General features: G+C 42.6%; 1 protein-coding gene across 1 annotated transcript in view; it reads right to left on the reverse strand.

Annotated features, from left to right (window-relative positions):
• Positions 1–50: 50 nt before the first annotated feature.
• Positions 51–20,446, reverse strand: part of zbtb47b (zinc finger and BTB domain containing 47b) — a 28,064-nt gene continuing 7,668 nt past the window's right edge. Inside the window, exons 2-6 of the mRNA XM_034200474.1 lie at positions 10,845–12,113; positions 9,820–9,967; positions 6,565–6,680; positions 6,112–6,256; positions 51–5,260 (exon numbers count right to left, since the gene is read on the reverse strand). Of these exons, the coding sequence (XP_034056365.1) occupies positions 4,869–5,260; positions 6,112–6,256; positions 6,565–6,680; positions 9,820–9,967; positions 10,845–12,113 (2,070 nt within the window). The 3' untranslated portion in view covers positions 51–4,868. The remainder of the gene's footprint in view (positions 5,261–6,111; positions 6,257–6,564; positions 6,681–9,819; positions 9,968–10,844; positions 12,114–20,446) is intronic.

Raw genomic sequence — 20,446 nt, forward strand, 5'->3', positions numbered from 1 at the left:
GAAGCCATAATCTAAGAGGAACACACATGAACAAAAACACAGCACACGTCTCCGTTTGCAATAATATATCTATATTGTTTAATATTTAAATGATGTCATTACGCTCTGCTGTGTTACAGACAGTAAACACTAGTCAATAATACAATAAAAGACAGAAAATACAGTCTAATGTTATTAGCACCTCTAGACACTACTGTCCTCGAACGGGTTTTAGTATTTTAATATAGCTGGACTACTGCCTACACATGGTCTTTGTACACCAGTTAACTAAGACATAGTGTTTACATTATAAAGTAGAGAAATAACAGTACACATTATGATTTAACACAGCTGCAGTATGAGTAAGTATGGAAAATGTAGAGGGTATGTGGAGAATACGTCTTTGAACTGACTGACATTGTGGTTCTTATCACATCTTCGAACAAACTTATTAAAACAGCCAACCAAACTTTCAAATGCAAAGTAACACAAACTTGTTTTCAAGTCTTCATGGAGCCCAAAAACCGACCAGATGTAGAAGTGTGGTCGGTGTTGGGGCTCCATGAAATTGCCCCAAAACACGGGTAAATAAAGACAAAAAAAAACGGCCCCATCCTTCTTAAAAAAATAACCTTTTTTCATCGTCAAAACATGAATTCTTACACATAATGCTTTCTCTCCACTCTCGTCAATACCTTAGAAGCCACTCAAATGAATCCCAACATTTTCCAGGAAGGACACGGATACAAATCGTTCTGGATACAAATCGTTCTTGATACAAATCGTTCTGGATACAAACTTCGGCTCTAGCAGCGAAACACCCAAAACACAAGTTTTAATGGAGACCCTATGTGTCCGTCCCATTAGCATTCTGCTTTGCACCGACTGCCATGTTCAATGCTTCATGACGTGATGGACATTTGCTTCGAGGGCAATGCAGAATGCACGTCACTGTGATGTCTAGGCATCCACTTAATCACCGTTAGACCCTATTTTAAGGACAAGGGCAGGTCTGCCTGATCTAATACAAGCCTTTGGCTGCTAGCCTTAGCAAAGGACAATTTGGTTAATCTTCAAATATAAAGCCTTGCCCGTGCAAACGTTTCCCTTCTCAGTTTCTTATATCTCAGCTTCACTGCCATTTCACTTTTAAATAACAAATACTTACACTCTTTTTAGGATTTGGGGGAGATTTTAATCCAGAGCTCGATTAAATGTTTTTGTCTCGTTTGCGTCTGGATTTAGGGAAGGCTAAATCATCCAAGACATCTACAAATCAATTCTGCCTCCGAGGGTGGATTCAGATTTTTGCACTTTCAAATGTTTTATAGGGTTTAAAAACAAAATAATCAGCTCCAAAATTATAAATATGACCCAATTTGTTTCACTAATTAAAAATCCATTCATTAATACTTCGCTGGTTTGGAAACCCATCATCACTTATGCTGCTGTTATTATATTTCCATCTCACTTCAAACAGGTTTTTAGGGTCTGAACCCTATGGTCTGAACAAACACCTCTGAAGTCCCCTCGGTCTGAACACAATGTTGGTTCACAGGATGTATCACTGGCCAAGGACACGTTTCTGTCAGACTGCATTTTTGTCATTTCCTATAATCCTTATGTCATGGAAATATAAAAAACACAAGTGCCATCAGCAGATTTCCGGTCATATAACTGCTACAGCATCAGCCTTAATAACATACTAGGGGAACTGGAGTTTAAAGTGCTCATAATAATGAATATCTCTCTCATTTATCAATTTTGGCAACTGACAACTTCCTTTACAATTTCACATAGAAAGAAATATGACTAAAGCCTATTAAATAGACGCACATTGGTCAGAACTTCTTTTTATAAATGTAGTAATCGGGGAACAAGCCAATCAGAAACAGCCAATGATGTCGAACAGGCCCCTGCCACTTCTGCACCCAATCCACAATCTGATCAATATTTGAAGAAAAATACAAAGAACTTGATCTTTTTCAAATTATTCAAAAACATACATTTACAAAAACGATAAATGTAAAATGTCTGCCTTTGGATTAAGCCTGATGTGTGGCAGATATATTTTCACTACACATCTCTGCTCCGGTATCTGTTGTTCACCTTGTATCTGCAAACATCTTCCCATCATGGGCTAGCGTAGCAATCAAATTCAAAGTGCATTAATCAGTAGAACTAACTACTATCCCTCCTCCTTTACTATCAGATACTATCATAATCTATAACACACAAACAACATTCAATCCCTCCAAGTATAAGGCGAATACACACACTATAACCACAGTATCTCAGTATTGTCTCTTGGTGCCTTTCAAAGCAGTGAAGAGGGAAATACTTGGTACATGTTTTCTCTTTCCTAAGTGGAGCTAACAGAGTGCAGTTCACTAAAATACCATAAGAGAGCAACAGATTATGTGACATTGCCTTCTCTGTCAATCTACCAGAGACAAGATGAATCCTTGGATTGGTATAAAATGTTGGCGACAAACTGCTTCAAAACGTCTAAATTGTAGCCCATTTGTGACCCTGGAGCTCTTGGTCTAGTAAAGCTAAATTAGATTAGAATATATTCAACAATTAAACAGCTCTAGACTTTTCATTTAAAGGGCAGTTTCAAACTGGACCCTGTACAAAAGCAGCAAAATTAAAGTACAAAACATGTGTTAGACACATGAAGAAACAAAATAAAAAGTACCTTTTTCAATGTGGCCATTACCATTTAACCATGGTAGTTTAAGAAATACATGTAACTGGGGTGAACCAAGACTACAAAAAGGTGCGTTATTTTCTTAAATAAAACAACGAATAGCTTCAAACATTTACAAAAAGCTTATCCACAAAATCCAACTTTCCGTAGTACCAGCCAAGACACGTGAGGGCACATTCAAATGACTCTCTAAATGTAAACGAGGAATTAATCGCAGGGGGAGAAACACACCGTAACAATATGTACAGGTTAATGCTATAGGCTACACTACAAGTAGGCTATCTATACAGACAGTGAACGGGAGTGCATCAATAGTGCACAGACTCTTTTTGGATCATTAATTGATTGAAATGTCAGATTTAAAAGGAATATTTTGTAATTTTGAGAATTATGCGTGTTGCTTTCGTGCTAGTTAGCAGAGCACAAAGATACCACTCTCATATCTGTATGCTAATTATGAAGCTAGCTACAGCCAGCCAGCTGCCGGTGATTTTAGCCTAGCCTAGCATCGCTTAGCTTAAAGACAGGAAACAGGAAGAAAGCTAACCTTAAAGTGTTAAAATGACAATTTGTGATTTCACAGGGAGATAGCTTAAAAACACAATGACTTTTAACGATACACAAATTATTGTTTTTACCTTGATTTTTTGCACATATAAAACAAAACCAGATTTGACGTAGTAGTTTTGGGTGCTATTTAGGTGGATTTCTTTCTTTTTTAGGCTTCATACAGAACCAAGCTAGCTTCCAGTCTTTGTGCTAGGCTAAGCTAACCAGCAGCTAGCTGTAGCTGCATATCAATCTTCTCATCTTGGCAAGAAAGCAAATGTGTGTATTCCTCAAAATATCAAACTTTTACTTACAGACATTTTTACTGACAGGGATTCCTTTCTGTTCTACTCCAGTAGGTTTAGGACAAATAATTGTCAAAAGTGCACACAGAGCCACAAATGATTGAGGGCTATTGCATACCACATGTCCCTAAATTTGATCAACTTCTTCAGATACAAAATTGACTTGTTTATGATAGAGATGTAATTATAAGGAGCCCTTTTCTGTTGTGCCAAAAGTACTGGATGTCAGTGCTCTTAGAGAGATTTAGGCATTGTAATATGGGGTTTATCATTTCACAATATACATAATGATGAAATGTACACACTTAATGAGCTATCAGGTTTTGTGAATATACCTACACTCTTTTTCGTTTTTCTCCAAACGTATTACACAGATTGGGTTTAGTTGGAAACGTAAGTTAGCATTTTTTGAACCTACAAATATACTGTAGGTATGATTACATTAGGTTTTACTCACGGAAAAGTGCTATATCGTCTCAGAGTGAGATCTACAGGAGAGGAGCGCTTGCTTAATGTAAGCAAAAGATTCAACAAATTACTCCGACTTGTGGCTTTTGTGGAAGCTTAAGCGTTGATTAGCTTAATGTAGATCTACCCTCATCTTACGAGTCTTCCTCACACACACCTTTACAAACACCACACACTCCATTGCGGACTCTCCACGCATCACATCTTCTCTCGCTTCCTTACAAATTGACTTAACGTGCCACGATTTACACACAATCACAATTATAAAAAGGGAGACGATTAGGAGTACATTTTAAATATCACTAGAGTTAAATGTAAGGTGCAGGATCGATTATAAATGCTGTATAACATTATCTAACTATAGCAGGTGAGCTTACAGGATTTGGTTATTGGCAATGCCGTACATGTATACGCTCAGAGACAAATCAGCATTTGGTTATTGCCGGGTCGGACCAGAACCACTCGCTACATCTTGGCAGAGAACGATACAAAAAAAAGAAAATCTCCCCACACATTAGGGAGGATTTAGGTACTCTCTCCACCCACTCTGTAAAATATGCTACAATCAATGCATTGTGCAAGGCTCTGGAGAGATGTGTGGTGGAAAATCCAAAATAAAACCAGAACAGAGGTGAGAAACTCAAGAGGAGAAGCACGGTGATGACACGTCCTACTGGACTCTGAGGTTATCTATTGTATTTAACAGAGTAAAAAAGCTATTTCTTATTGGTGTAGGTGTAGGTGAGGTTTCCATGTAGCCAGTTTTTCACGGAGGAGCAGCACTGTCCCGCTGCAGGAGTCCTTGTAAGAGCACTGAGAAAAACTAAAAGTGCTTTCGATGCTACAGAGATTTGTTAGTTGTTGGAGTTCATCCTACCGGCTGAAAACAGGGGAGGCGGTGGGGGTAAATGCTGGGTGGGAGGCAGCCCCCCCATGGAGTGCAGCAGGGAGCCATGGAGGGGGTTAGAGGCAGCGGAGGGTGTGGTTGCAGAGCCGGAAGAGTCCACGTCGGGCGAGGCCAGAGGCTGGTGGAGGCCGAGGGGGTCGGTGCCGTCGCTCACCATGGGGTTGCTGACGCGGAAGCATTTCTCTCGGTGGGCCTTGAGCATGTTGGAGAAGCGGAAGCGTTGACCACACACCTCGCAGGGGTACGGCTTCTCCCCGGTGTGTGTGCGGCGGTGGCGCTTCATGTTGGGCCGGCTGGTGAAGCTCTTCCCGCAGATCTCACAGATGTACGGCTTCTCTCCTGCACACAGAGGGTCAAGTGGGGAGGGGGGTGTGTGGGAGAGAAACTCTTTAAGGCTTTAATTAATAGCATTGTATTCAGCCACAGCAGTCAGTGTCAACACTACCTGCCCAAATCTAGACAGATCTAGCAACTGGGTGAATGTAATGGAGCATTAAGCAGCAAGGAGCAAGATATTTCCCTCAGGAGTTGGATGAGACCAAAACAGAGCTAATAGAGGGTGAGACTTCCATGGCCAGCAACACATCTCCAAATAAAGTTACTGTGTGTCTGCTGGACGCTGAAATAGTTAACTGTTTGCACCATAACAACAAGTATTTAACTACTTGTCTTTCCATCAAGCCACTACACGCCTTAAACAGACAGTTCTAACTCGTTTCTTCCCTTTAAATTACTCACAGTTTGAAGTGTTGCTTGGCCTCCGATGGTTTAGATGATGTTGTGATGTGTTTGCTCAAAATAACATAACAAACTTTTGCACATGCAACAAAGAAAATAGGCCTTTACAATATTCAAAAGAAAATAGGCAAAACTCAAATAAAATAACAAACAACTTAGGTATTCTTTCTTTCTTGATAATGCTTATATAACTTCGTAACTTAAAGGGTACTTGTACGATTTGTATGTACGATTTGTATGTACGTGTGCGGTTAAAAACTGTTCCTCGACAGCGTCTCTCAACAGGTTGCCCATCACTGTGGCTTTAGCCCAGGCGCCGTGGGAATTGTAGTCCTTTATAGTGCGTTGACTACAGACGTCACAATTAGGTGACCTTTCTTATAAAATCAAAATACTGGCTCTAACACTGTGACTTTGAAGAGTGTTTAGAAGTACTGCAGGAAGTGACTCACCAGTGTGTGTCTTCATGTGTTCGTCGAAGTACTGCTTCATGTTGAAGTCCTTTCCGCACCACTGGCACATGAACTGCTTGTGTCCGATGTGGATGCTCATGTGGGAGCGCAGCTGGTATTTGTACTGGAAGCGCTCGCTGCAGTTCTGAAATCAAACCCAATTAACACTTTTTACACAAAGTCAGAAATGGTCCCATAAATGGTAATCATATTGAATTCAAATCCTAGCTGTGAGATGTATTTTTGTAAAGCACATTGAAACATTTCATCCTGGTTCTCTACCACTCCCAGATTCCTTGATCTTAGTATTTCACAAGAGACGGCCATAAAGAGCCTCATTTCATTTATATCCCAGACACCAATCATTTCAGGAATTTTACACTGGTGGACGTCTCGGTCCGAGTGAAACTCTTCATGTGAGTTAAGTGTAGTGGATAATAAAGGAGCTCAAACCTCACACTTGAAGGGTTTCTCTCCTGAGTGCTGCAGAGAGTGAACCTTCAGGGACATGCTGCGCTTGAACGACTTCCCGCACGTCTCACAGGTGAACGGCATGTCCTTCGTATGGGCTGAACACACACACACACACACACACACACACACACACACACACACACACACACACACACACACACACACACACACACACACACACACACACAATAAGTTAATGGTATCCAATAGTGAGCCACTCAATAGGACAAATAAGCAAACCCTAAAATAGCACTTAAAGAACAACACTGGGGCTTTGTCATTGGCTAATTACACCAAGGGTATTGGATGTGTCTCGTCTGGTAAAGAAATCTATTGCCTTTGATTTCCTTTGATCAAGTCACTCGGTCAGTAGGGAGGATAAACAGGACGTATATAAACTTATAGAGATACAATGACGCAGTGGTGGAAAGTAGCAAAGTACTATTTTGACGTACTTGTACTTTACTTTATACTTCTACTCTACTCCATTAAAGGTCCCATGTCATGGCCATTTCTACTGATCATCATTTCATTGTTGAGGTCTACTAGAATAGATTTATATTTTGCAATGTTCCAAACTCACATTGGTTTCTCACGCAGCATCTCTGTATAGTGTGTGTATTCACTCTCTGTCCTACACACCTTGTTGGAGCTCCTGCCCCCCCCCCTCCCTGTGAGCCCACTGTGCTCTGATTGGTCAGCTCACCCACTCTGTTCTGATCCACCACCGTTACAGCGGAACATCCGTGATTATGTGTTACAATGGCGTGGGGTCTGCGAGACATCGCGAATGGACGCGGGAAGGGGGGGGTGCTGAGGGGGCTGCAGCACCCCCATCTGCGAGGCTCCACTAGCACCCGCACCCCCAAAACGCGGCGCACCTACAGTGTAAGCGCGCCACAGTTTCGCGCTACGAGGCTCCACTAGCACCAATGGGTCCATTTGGGTATGGACACGTCACCATACCCAGGAAGAAAAAGAGAAATGTCCAACGAGGCGTTCTGGGGCAGCATAGACAGGTATTTTCTGTGTTAGAGTTTTACATTACATTACATTGCATTTAGCTGACGCTTTTATCCAAAGCGACTTACAATAAGTACATTCGACCAGGAAGACACAACCTTGAAGAAAACAGAATCATATAAGTACATCAGGTTTCATAGAGCCAAACATTTCAAGTGCTACTCAACTGGCTTTAGAAAAGCCAGCCCTTTATTAGTATAAAAGTGCTTCGTTAATAGTTCTATCGCTCGAAGTGGAGTTGAAAGAGATGAGTTTTCAGTTTGCGCCGGAAGATGTGCAAGCTATCTGCCGTCCTGATGTCAATGGGGAGCTCATTCCACCATCCTGGAGCCAGGACAGCAAACCCACGTGTTTTCGCCGATGGGAACTTGGGTCCCCCTCGCAGCGAGGGTGCAGCGAGTCGTTTGGCTGATGCAGAGCGTAGTGCACGCGCTGGGGTGTACGGTTTAACCATGTCCTGGATGTACGAAGGGCCAGATCCATTCGCAGCATGGTAAGCAAGTACCAGTGTCTTGAAGTGGATTCTAGCAGTTACCGGAAGCCAGTGAAGGGAGCGGAGGAGCGGAGTGGTGTGGGAGAATTTAGGAAGGTTGAAGACCAGACGAGCCGCTGCATTCTGGATGAGCTGCAGAGGTCGGATGGCACATGCAGGTAGACCAGCCAGGAGGGAGTTGCAGTAGTCTAGGCGTGAGATGACGAGAGCCTGGACCAGAACCTGAGTCGCTTTCTGTGTCAGCTGGGGACGTATCTTCCTGATGTTGTAAAGCGTGTATCTGCAGCAACGGGTTGTAGCAGCGATGTTTGCAGTGAAGGACAGTTTGTTATCTAGGGTCACACCCAGATTCCTTGCAGTCTGAGTCGGGGAAACAACAGAGGTGCCGATGTTGATTGTTAGGTCAAGAGTGGGACAATCTTTTCCCGGAAGGAAGAGCAGCTCAGTCTTGTCAAGGTTGAGCTTGAGGTGATGATCAGACATCCACTGAGAGATGTCAGCTAGACAAGCAGAGATGCGTGCGACGACCTGGGTCTCTGAGCGGGGATAGGACAGAATTAATTGGGTGTCGTCAGCGTAGCAGTGGTAAGAAAAACCATGCGGGCTAATGACTGATCCGAGCGAGTTTGTGTACAGGGAGAAGAGGAGGGGACCAAGAACAGAGCCCTGAGGGACCCCTGTAGTTAATTGACAAGGGTCGGACTCAGACCCTCTCCAAGTCACCCTGTAGGTACGGTCTTTCAGGTATGAGGTGAGGAGGGAAAGTGCAGAGCCTGAAACTCCAAGTTTTTGGAGAGTGCGAAGGAGGATCTGATGATTCACCGTGTCGAATGCAGCAGACAGGTCCAACAGGATGATGACAGAGGAGAGGGATGCAGTTTTGGCAGTGTGCAGTTCCTCCGTGACAGCAATGAAAGCAGTTTCTGTGGAGTGACCTGCCTTGAAACCAGACTGGTGCGGATCCAGAAGGTTGTTCTGATTGAGATAACAGGAGAGTTGTTTAAAGACAGCGCGTTCAAGTGTTTTAGACAGGAACGGGAGTAGAGAGACAGGCCTGTAGTTTATAACATCAGACGGGTTGAGAGTGGGTTTCTTTAGGAGAGGGTTTACTCTTGCCTCCTTGAGACTGTTTGGAAAGTGACCAGAAGTTAGAGAAGTGTTGATGAAATGGGTGAGAAACGGTAGAATATCAGGAGCGATAGTCTGAAGGAGGTTTGAAGGGATAGGGTCCAGAGGACAGGTGGTAGGGCAGGCAGAGGTAATGAGGGTAAGAACCTCACTTGGAGAGAGAGGGGAAAAGGAGGTCAGTGTGTGGGTGAAAGGAGGGTCTGGTGACCCAGCGGTGAGTAAAGGTGAGTCAGAAAAAGAAGAGCGAATATCATCAACCTTTTTTTCAAAGTGGGTAACAAAGTCGCTTGACAGAAGTGAGGAGGGGGGAGGGGCTTTTGGAGGGTCCAGGAGGGTGGAGAAGATGGAAAATAGCTTTTTACTCGCTACAGGGTGTACTTTGAGGGTTTGTGACTCTGCAGACCGTTTACATGCAGAACAAGGGGACGGGTAATAACCTTTAAGGAAGCCGATATTGTACGAAAATAAGATGCCTATCTCCCAAAAAAGTGGAAGAGGAAAGCAACACCCAAAACAAATCTCTGCACAACAATCAGTGGAAGAGGAAGCCTGGAGGAACAAAGCGACCAATCAGGACGGCTGCCACTCACCGACCATGTGCTTCCTGACGTGAGCCATGGTGTAGAACTTCTTCTCGCAGATCTCACAGGAGAACTTCTTCTCGGCGTAGCCGTGCACGATCTTGTTGTGCTCGTGTAACGACCACAGCTTCTTGAAGGCCTTGCCACATGTTACACACTATGGGGAAAAAAGAGGCAAAATAAAGTTATTATTGGAGCTGTTTTGAGGATCTAGTGCAGGTGCGTGAGTTGCAAAGACACTTGAGCGTGCACTGTGCCGAAAAACGTAATTAGAGTCAGTAGATTAAAGCAGCAAATGATCTCTAAAACCTCAGCAGGAGTGTAGAGTGGAGGTACTCGATACATTATAATTTATTATTACTGACTGCCAGTTGAGAGCTACTGACTCTGATCGGCGTTAATACACTTGCATGATTGCAGCTGTGCATGTACTTATTAAGAGCTGAATAACACAAGCTGTGACTGCTATTATAACAAAGGGCATAGGGTTCTGTCTGAAGTGTGGAACAACAATGCATAATTCGGCACAGTGCCTTCCATAATAATGAAAGCAACATAATTAGACAAGCTGTGTTAATTTCTGTATATTTTACGCAGTAACACTAATATAGACTTTACTCTCGAGAGTAGATGATGTTGGATTTGCATTTTGATCCATAATATTGATCGTATCATTAAACACAGCAGATTTTTACTAAATAAGGGAAACAAATGTAAGTAAATAATCTAAACAGGTATAGTAGAAATAATGAATAAGGACACTGTCTGTAAACAATTGGATGGTGCAACTAAGCTAGTACGCTACAATAGCATCCTATATTTATCTGCCTACATCAAAAGTTAGAATTGTAAACTCTGCAAAGTGTCAAACTATCCAAAATGTAATTCAACAGGACAAAATGTTAATGGCTTTAGATGGCCCCCATGAGCAAATCCACCTATTCATTGATTTGGCTGTGGATTCTGTTGCTGGTGGGAGACCTATACTAGGAAAAAGTGAGATGTCCTTCAACAAATTCACTGCTGAGTCCTACCTGGATGCTCTTCTCACAGTCGGTCTGTTGGTGCAGCAGCAGCTCGCTCTCCAGCAGGAAGCGTTTCCCGCAGTTGTTGCAGATCTGCATGCGGTTGTGAGTGACGTTCATGTGTTTCTCCAGGTACCAGCGGTTGTTGAAGACGCGAGGGCATTTCTTACAGGGGAAGTGTTGCTTCTCCTCCAGCCTCACCTTCTGGCCCGGCCCGTCTGGATCCAGCATCCTCTTCCCTGGCCTCTGATTGGCCAGCGTTGCCTCAGTGAGAGTCTGCCTCATGGAGGTGGTTGTACAGGAAATGGCGAAGGCTCTGGTTCCCCGGCGAGGTCGAGCCATCAGGGCCGGCGGCTCCAAACCTGGAATGTTTAGAGTATTCTCCTCCTCTTCCTCATCCTCCTCCTCCTCCTCGTCTTCCTCCTCGCTGCTCTGCCCCATCATCTCCCCCCTCCTCAGGTCATCATCTTCCTCTTCTCCAACTGTGTCGTCGTTCTCCGCCTCGCTCTCCTCTTCTGAATCTCTCTCGTCGTGGCAGCAACTAAACATGGCGCCGGCCTCAATGATGTTTGCTGATTTGCTCTCGGGGCCCTTTGACACGTTGAGGGTCTGGTTGTTGAGGTTGACTTCAACAATGATCTGGTCTCTGTTGAAGGAGGCGTGGCTGTCTGGGCTCTTCAACTCCTCTCCATTGCTCTCCACCTTCGTCTTGCCTGCCTCCTCCACCCTCACAGAGAAGCTGCCCTCCCTCTTATACCCCAGCTCTGCCTCCTGTTTGATATCCGTGTACAGCAGGTTGGAGGGCGTCGCTACACCAGCTCCTTCCTGATTGGCCATGTCTGCGCAGGTGGTTCTCAGCGAGTGGCTGCTGATGAGGTCGCGACAGGAGGCCGCAATGTCGCTCATCTGCAGCAGGGCGGCGGCGTTGAGCACGTCGCGGACAGTGCGGCTGCTCACCAGCAGCTTGGAGGTGTAGATGAAGTTCAGGATCTGCTGCAGGCCCTGGGAGGTCAGGGCGTCCAGAGACAGGTCCACCCGCCGCAGCTGCTTGCTCTGCGCAAACAGGGAGTGGAAGAAAGGGCTGTAGGCCGCCAGGACCCCCTTATGGGCCGGGAAGGTGCTGTGCTGACGAACCAGAACGATGTCAACGTCACACAGGTCGGGCTGGAAGAGGCGCTGCTCGTTCAGCCTGTCCATCAAACAGGTGAAGTGCAGAGCCACATCCTCCACCAGGGAGAACTCAGCAGAGGGGAAGTCTGTGGTTTTCTCCACTATGAGCTGCAGATGATGGAGGGAGAAGGACAGAGAAAAGGTTAAGACATATAGAAATATGATCAGCTAAAGTTTCAGATAGGAAGCCATTAGTACAAGAAACATTTCCTTTTATCACTTCATTGTCTCCTTTCACAAAACCTGGCTACAACCCAAATACCCCTAGTGGAATAATACAGTTTGATACAACTATAATTTCTGCATTTGCATTATTATGTTATTTTAATGTTAAGGATATATTGTTGCAAGTTGTAATTAATAAAGTTGTCTAAACAAACTTTCTTGATATGATGAGTTGTTATTTTGGTTATGACAAAAGACTGCCAATGTTCTAACGAGAAAGGGATCCATCATTGCCTGAAGAGGCTCTGCAACCTGTGTTGATTTGACCTCAAAGTAGAGACCTGAATATCACTGATATCAATTCTAAATAAATACATCCTAAAGCCGTTATCATTTGATTTTCAGAATGTTATTGCACTGCACAAAGTCACATGCAGGCCGCACGACACGAGAAAAATCAAAAGGTGTAACACTCAGCACTCTGTGCAAGGTCCTCAACTTCCCAAGGTGGGTTTAATTTAGCACAGGAAGGGCAGGGTTTCGATCCAGACGGGATGTGAGTGGGGACAGAGCGTGCGCACACACACACACACACACACACACACACACACACACACACACACACACACACACACACACACACACACACACACACACACACACACACACACACACACACACACACACACACACACACACACACACACACACACAATGTGCCCTCATGCATGAGCAACACACATGCACACACAACAAACACAAACACAGTGTCTGGTCTGTGCCAGGACTGACTTGTCTGAGCATTGGTATTCATTGCCGTCCCCCCCACCCATTAGCTGGCTCCCTCCACACACCCACTAACTACACTCTCCCCGAGGAGCTGGGAATTATGCACAAGACAAAACACATCCGAAGAAATAATTAGGAAAACGATGCTGAATAAATACTAACTAACCCTGAAAACAATTAATGGAGTTTATAATTCGAGGCGTCTCCTGGAGGCAACACAGGACGAGTGCTAATATAAACCTTGCTTTGGCTGGAGAGGATGAAGCTGTGAGCCATGATTACATTCTCTACATAACTTATTTGTCAGTGTTTACAGTAACATGGGAGGCACAAGACACGTGCAATAAAAAGGCAAGATATGAATTCATTTTAGGACCATTCTAGCACAACAAAGAGTGTTAGTTCTTCTCTCTTTCCCTGCTGCCCAATTCCGTAATCAATGAAAATTCATTGTTACAGCTGGGAAATGGATTCACGTCTTGGCCTAACCTTGAAAATATAGCCTGTTTGAAGAATTCAATTATGTATTAGATTTATTCATAGTTTTGAGCTGATAAACTGTGAGCAGGAGAAGAGATCGGGTTATCTCTCCCCGTGCTACAGACGTCGCCCAAGGGCAAAACACTGCAGCCTTAATCAGATCAAGAAAAAGTTGCAAACCGGACGTTATGCAGCTTTTGCGATAACAATCGACATCTGCTTCTGGAGATATAAATAAGACAACGCTGTCAAAAGCTTAAATTCTATAAAATGAATAGCATTATCATACTCAAACATCAATAGCTGTGTTATTTGGTGCATTTATTTAGACAAAATGTCTTTAAATTGTAGATTAAGTTCATATTTGTCAGGTGGATACATTAAAAGCGAGCCAGAGACAGAATTGTCGAGCTAACGTTAGCTACAGTTTGGCTAACGAAATTAGTTTCATCCAGAGCCATATAATAGAATGATATGTCCTCAATTACCAGGGGATTACTGAAACCACCATGAAAATGTAGAAATGAATCTAATCTGAATTTTGAAACCTTCCTTCCCTCCCTCTAAATCAGGGGGGTCAAACTCAATTTCATGGCGGGCCACATCAGCATTATGGTTGCACTTAAAGGGCCGGTTGTAGCTATATAAATATACATATATAAATATATATAAAATTATGTATTATATTACATTATTGCCGCTGAATTTGATTATTATCGGAGAGGGTATAATGACTTCATAATTAACTAGTCTGAAAGCAGAAGTTTGGGGAAAATAATTGCAACCAATTGCAAGTCCCTTCAGTGTGCATGTCACAAAATGAGATGCATTGTGGGACATGTAGTATATGGGCAATGTGCTTCTGTAAAGTGGCATGTAACTGTATAATAAACGTATTCTATTCTTTGCAAGCTCTTGAGGGCCGCATAAAATGAAGTCGCGGGCCGTATTTGGCCCCCGGGCCTTGAGTTTGACACCCCTGCTCTAAATATATCAAACATTAGGAAGTGATGCTCCTGACTACCATTCAAGTTTAAGAAGATAATATTTGTTTTAAACAATTCAAAGCAATAAACAACAGCAACAGGCTCTTTAACCAAGGCAACGTTAGCCTAACATGTATATGTTAACAGGTAAGATAGCTGTTCACACTATGTCTATTTTCTGCTATTTTATTTCTATTTGAGATGTTTACATTTTCGATTGTTTAATTCTAGTCTTTTAACTGTCTTATGTGCAATGCCTTGTCTTTTGCTGCTGCAAAGCAAACATTTCCCAAATTGGTATTTTTTCACACACAGTGACGTCACGAGCTACTCACAATGCAACGCGTGCCATATATATATATATATAAATACGCCATTTTCCTGGTGGTGCAAATATCCTGGAGGTGCTAATATAAACAGCTAGCTAACGTAGCCAGGCAGAGCGCACTAGGTTTTTTTTCTGAATTAACGACCGAAGAAATCGCTGCATGTCTTCGGATTACATCTCTGGACTTGAGGGGTGTGCTCTAGGTCGTTACCAGCGTAAACTAAAGCTGTGTGGGTTGTCGGATTGCCCTTACAGACTGCCTGCAGATGTATGGAAAGACGACCCTCGGAAGTGGCCTTCGGTCGATTTTGGCTGTATCTACGTCTAATTTCTGGAAACACCAGGTGAATACCCCACTTGTCACAATAATATTATCATGCCATTGCATATATGTGGTATTTTAGAGTTGACTAGATATTGATTAAGGCAATAGACTATGATATTCTGGTTGCACCTCGTGTGAAATGGCGGATACCGGAAGTACGGTGTCGCCCTCGGCCCAATACCCGTATGTGTGTGTGAAAGAATCAATAAAGTACTTCTTATTTTATCTTAATCCTCAAATATTAGCAAATTTAACTTTTTCAAATACTGATGTAACTACATAGGCTACACATCGATATGTTGTATACATATTGCAAATCAAAACCTTTATTCACTACTTATTACCAAAAATCGTAGTTCTATCTCCTGTTATCAATGCATTCACATTGCCCACCATGAACTTCCGGGGAACGATCCTCGTCTACATGAACCACGTGACGATAACCGTTTTTGGACTTCCGTTGTCGTAACTCTTCTCTCTATATGGCGCTGGTTTCATCTAGAAACTAGAAGCCTGTTTTGTTTAATTTCGTGATATCTAACTTCAAAAAAATACTACAAATGTTGAGTGATAATCAAATCTGCCACAGTTATGATTGTAAACGGAATAAAAACAAAAACAAACTGTAGCTAGAAGCAGGGCTAACTGTTGATTATGATGTTAGCCAAGTAGCTTAGCCTAGCATAGCTGTTTATCTGTCGGAAGCTAGCAAGCTAAAACCCAAAATAGCTGCGCTGTTTTATTTTAAAGCAAAGTACAAGTACCTAAATGATTTACTTAAGTACAGTTCTTGAGTAAATGACATTACACCGGTGCTTTTATGTGGTCAACATCTTCAGTCACATGCGTTTTAAACAATAAGCTGAACATATTTTATAGCCAAACTGTCACGGTTTTAAGTTTGTGTGTCTGGTAGTGGGTGTTTTTCTGTTCTCCTTGTCATGTTTTCCTCCCTGTATATTGTCTGGTACTTTTTCCCTGTGTTTTCCTGTCTGTCGTTAGTTTCCCTGGTGTGTCTAATTTCCTGATTGTTTTCACCTGTCACCCCTTGTGTGTCTCCTGTGCTCATCAGCGTCAGTCCCGCCCCTGATTATTCCCACCTGTGTCTTGTTACCCTGTGTTTAAATTCCCCTGTCTCCCAGTGTTCAGTGTCAGTTCGTTTTTGTCATGGTCAGGTCTTTGCTCCTTGTACTCTTGAAAAGTTTGATTCCTCACTACGTGAGCGCTTTCATTTTTTGTTCTCTATTTTTGTCATCTCGGCGAGAGATTTGATAGTTACCTTTTTTGTTGTTCAATGCTGTTTTGGAAAATAAAGTATCTTACAAATACTTTACCTCTGTCTCCCGGGTCTTGCAATTGGGTCCTACATCCTAAGTGTCTGAGTTCGTAACACAAACCTACTGGGTGATTCTCTGAATCGGGTGCCTTTTGGGTTTTTACATTTTTTTTTTAATGAAACTACATTTTTTGCATTTTTGATCTGGTAGTGGACTACTTCAAACTTTGAGAAAACAAATGTTCCCACCTCAGGCACAAAATATATATAATTACTAGGAATTTCCTTGAAAAAATGTGACGGGGTTGAAGTTTTTGGCAAAAAGTAGCCATGAGGCCTTGTTTAGCTAAGACAGCACCACATGGAATTTAAGGACATCATAAAATTGTAATATTTTGCAAAACTATTGTTTAATTTTTCCTAAATAATTTACTACAAGTTTCCTCAATAGACTTCTGTGATGTCACTCCCTCAATGCAGATGTCACATGGACTTATCCATTATTTTAATAGGGGGGTAAAATGTATAGCGTGACGGGGTTGAAACAAACTGGGGGACGAGTGTCAATAGTGCAATTTCACAGATAATTCATGCATTTTTCAGATTTCTTTTTCTCAGTTAAAGTACACACGCATTATGATTATATTAGCATCAAAATGTTGGTATAATTGGCAATTGTTATTTGTTTAATATTCAATGAATATGTGATGATGCTCAGTGAGGACATACAAAAATGTGTGTTGTCTACAAAGACAACTAATTATTATAAAACTAAAACTAAATATATATATTTAGTTTTACATTGTGATGGGATGGATGGGTCAAATGCAGAGAAACCGTTTCGTTACATAGTACCTGTACTACGTAATGACAATAAGTTGAATCTATCTATCTATCTAATGCAAAACACCCTGTTCCTTTAATTCAGTGCTTTAAAAATACATGTTGTAGTTTCCTTTCATTTAAAATCTTTGAAGTAAGCTTGGGGGACACAAAGGGCACCCGATTCAGAGAATCACCCTACTACTGGTAAATAAGGGGTTTCAATCATTCAATCACTGCTTTATTTTCATGCTTTAAACTACATAATCAAATAGTTGCAGTTTCCATGCCTCATCTGTCACAATATGCAATAAAGCTCAAGCCATCCAGTCACATTTCATCACATTCAGTACTGCAGCCAAACAAGTAGCCTACTTTGCAATTAAACTCTGCATCCAACTGGCTCCATCTTTGTCTGTCATTCCGTCACCTACCCCTGCCCCCCCTCTCCTCCCAAATGTCAGGCAGAGAGCTTGTTTGCTGTCATTAGACGGAGCGCCACCTTTAACCAGCCTCTCAGTCAGATGTCTCCTAATACATTATTCATATTTGGCCTGACCCGTGACAAACACGCAGCGGGGGGATTACTGCCAAGAGGTGTCATTTAAACAGGCTTCAATCAAAGCTCTCTATTCACACAGCATTTAATCTGTCAAACACAATATGTGAGGCGATCCTCTTCTAATGTGGAGGACCTGTTGCACACTGAAACTGTTTTATAAATCTTATATGTTGCAGAATTTCGAAGAAGGCAATCGTCTATTGAGAAAATCTTCCATTGTGTGTTGGATAGAGATACTCTGTAGATATCTTTAACTGTCGATACGTTTACATACTATATTCTACAGTTTTCGTATATATATTTACTCTTTTAGTTTTTTAATGTAATATATAAAGTTAATCTAATCTAAATTATTCTACTTGGCCCTGTAAAACATTGATTAACTGGTGGTCACTCAAGAGTGTCAGACATCATATTTGAACAACTTTGGAGGGCAGATGCATTTTGGGAAGATAATGACACAAAAAAACATGTCTGATGGCAATGCCTTCATTCAAAATCGAGGTTTCAAACTTGGAAACTAGTTTAGCACTAATCCAGTTTTGATGGATGATGCACAGGATTATTGCTCGGACCAAGAGGAAGCTACTTCATTAGTTTAGCTAATTACCTCTATTGAGTTGAGCTTGAGTTATCATGAATGCGTCAATCAAAGCTTGTGATATAACAGTAAGTGGAGAATCCTCAGCCATGTCGCTGGTATGCACTTGTTGGCAGAAGCTTGTCTCCTGGACCTGAGCCAGACAGATACGAATGTGAGAATAAAAATCTCTCTTTCTAAATTTGACTTTCACTGGTGAGAATGCCCTTTTCTCTCCAGCACCTGCACAGGACGACCCGTGTGGATTTACTGCTCTGTAAAGTCTCCGTCACTGGGGATGTGGTGTGACCTCCACACAGCTGCCATTAAAAAAGCTCTCTTGTCTGCTCACTGAGATGTAGTGTGACGCCATGTTCACCATTACAAGTGAAAGTGCTGCTTGTTATAGCATTAAATGGAAATACAGTATATAGTTATTGAGTCAATGTACCTAATACCTAATGTCCTCTACTGGCACATGTAAATCAATGCTTTTGGTTAAAATAAAGCTATAATTTCCCTACAATGTAATCCTGCAAATATTTTTCACAAAGGTAAAAGCAGATTTACGAGCAGGGAACTAGAAAAACATCTACCACGAGTGTGTTGTTTTCTGGCTGTGGTGACCAGGCAGAGCCATTAGCAAGAGCCAATGACAGCACACACACACACACACACACACACACACACACACACACACACACACACACACACACACACACACACACACACACACACACACACACACACACACACACACACACACAGCGATGGAGGGCAGGTTGTATTCATGCAGCACAGAGTCCCGGGGGGGGGAAACACTGCAGGGGTTAAATCTTTCTGTGCCGCCTGCCAACAGTCTCAGACTGAACTCAGTGTGCTCTCACTTCACCTTCTTTATCTTTCTAAACAAACGTATGTGGGAGATATGGGAACAGTCAATACCACTATAGTGCACTGAATCTCAAATATCAATATATCTGGTATAACTAACTACAGGAAAGGGAAAACCCCCCAAAAGCATAATAAGGCCCCTTTAAGACAGCAATCCCATGATGCCTCGTTCCCTCTTGTCACTCAGCGGGAAGTTTAGGTATTTTGGCTCTGCCCCTTCCACCCATGGAGCCCTTCAACCTACAGTAAAGAGCACACTCAGCAGAGAGGGGCTCCTGCTGAGGGGCCAGACGTGACTGACACCCGGAGGAAGGAGAGTGGGCACCGCGTCAGGCCTCATCTCACTCACTGGCATGGAGATGGGAGGGGAGGGGAGCACACACACACACACACACACACACACACACACACACACACACACACACACACACACACACACACACCCCTGAGTCATCACCAGACGAGAGCAAAGCATGACGGGCCTGAATACAAGCTACACACAGAGATCATGCAGTTTGGCCTCAGAGTAACATCAGAGGGTGAGATATGGATAGGATCATGTGTAAGCACAAACAAAAAAGAACGGCACAAGGGCACGTAGTTTCTGGCAGAGTAAAATCAGACAGCTATTAAAAAGTCATCAGGTTAATGACTGACACTGTGTCCTCTGAGCATAGCAGGCCTTAGAGGAAACACAGGTGAGGTCTCAGAGAAGCTGAGCCAGAGCAGTAAGTCCTGATTTCCTGGGAATATGTGGTTTATGATACAGGAAAGGAAGCCCAAGGTCTCACAGGTCCCCCGCGTAAGGGACTCCATTTACTGTTGAGTGATTGTCAACATTGTTGTTGGAGAGAAAAATCTAGATGACAGAGAAGCAGAGTAACCGAAAACTACACAAAACTACTACAATCGAACACAAAATGACTAGAATCTGATGCCAAACGACCAAAGGGAAAGACGAAATGACTACAAAGACAGGCAAACCACAGAAAAGGACCAATAAGAGAAGCAATACTACTACTTGGGAGACTCAATACAAACTAGATGTGAAAGTACTACAGAGGAAAGCTAAACCACCGAAAAAAGATGCATAATAACCGATTTAAGAGTCAAAAAAGGTAAAGTGACTTACAAAGATTACAAGAAGATGCAAAAATGACTGAAAAGTTTGGAAACACGACTGCAGAAACAAAAAAACAACAAACGGCTCAATGAAGATGAAAAAGAAACCCAC

The sequence above is a fragment of the Gymnodraco acuticeps genome, unplaced genomic scaffold (genome assembly GCF_902827175.1).
Source record: "Gymnodraco acuticeps unplaced genomic scaffold, fGymAcu1.1, whole genome shotgun sequence".
NCBI lineage: Eukaryota > Metazoa > Chordata > Actinopteri > Perciformes > Bathydraconidae > Gymnodraco > Gymnodraco acuticeps.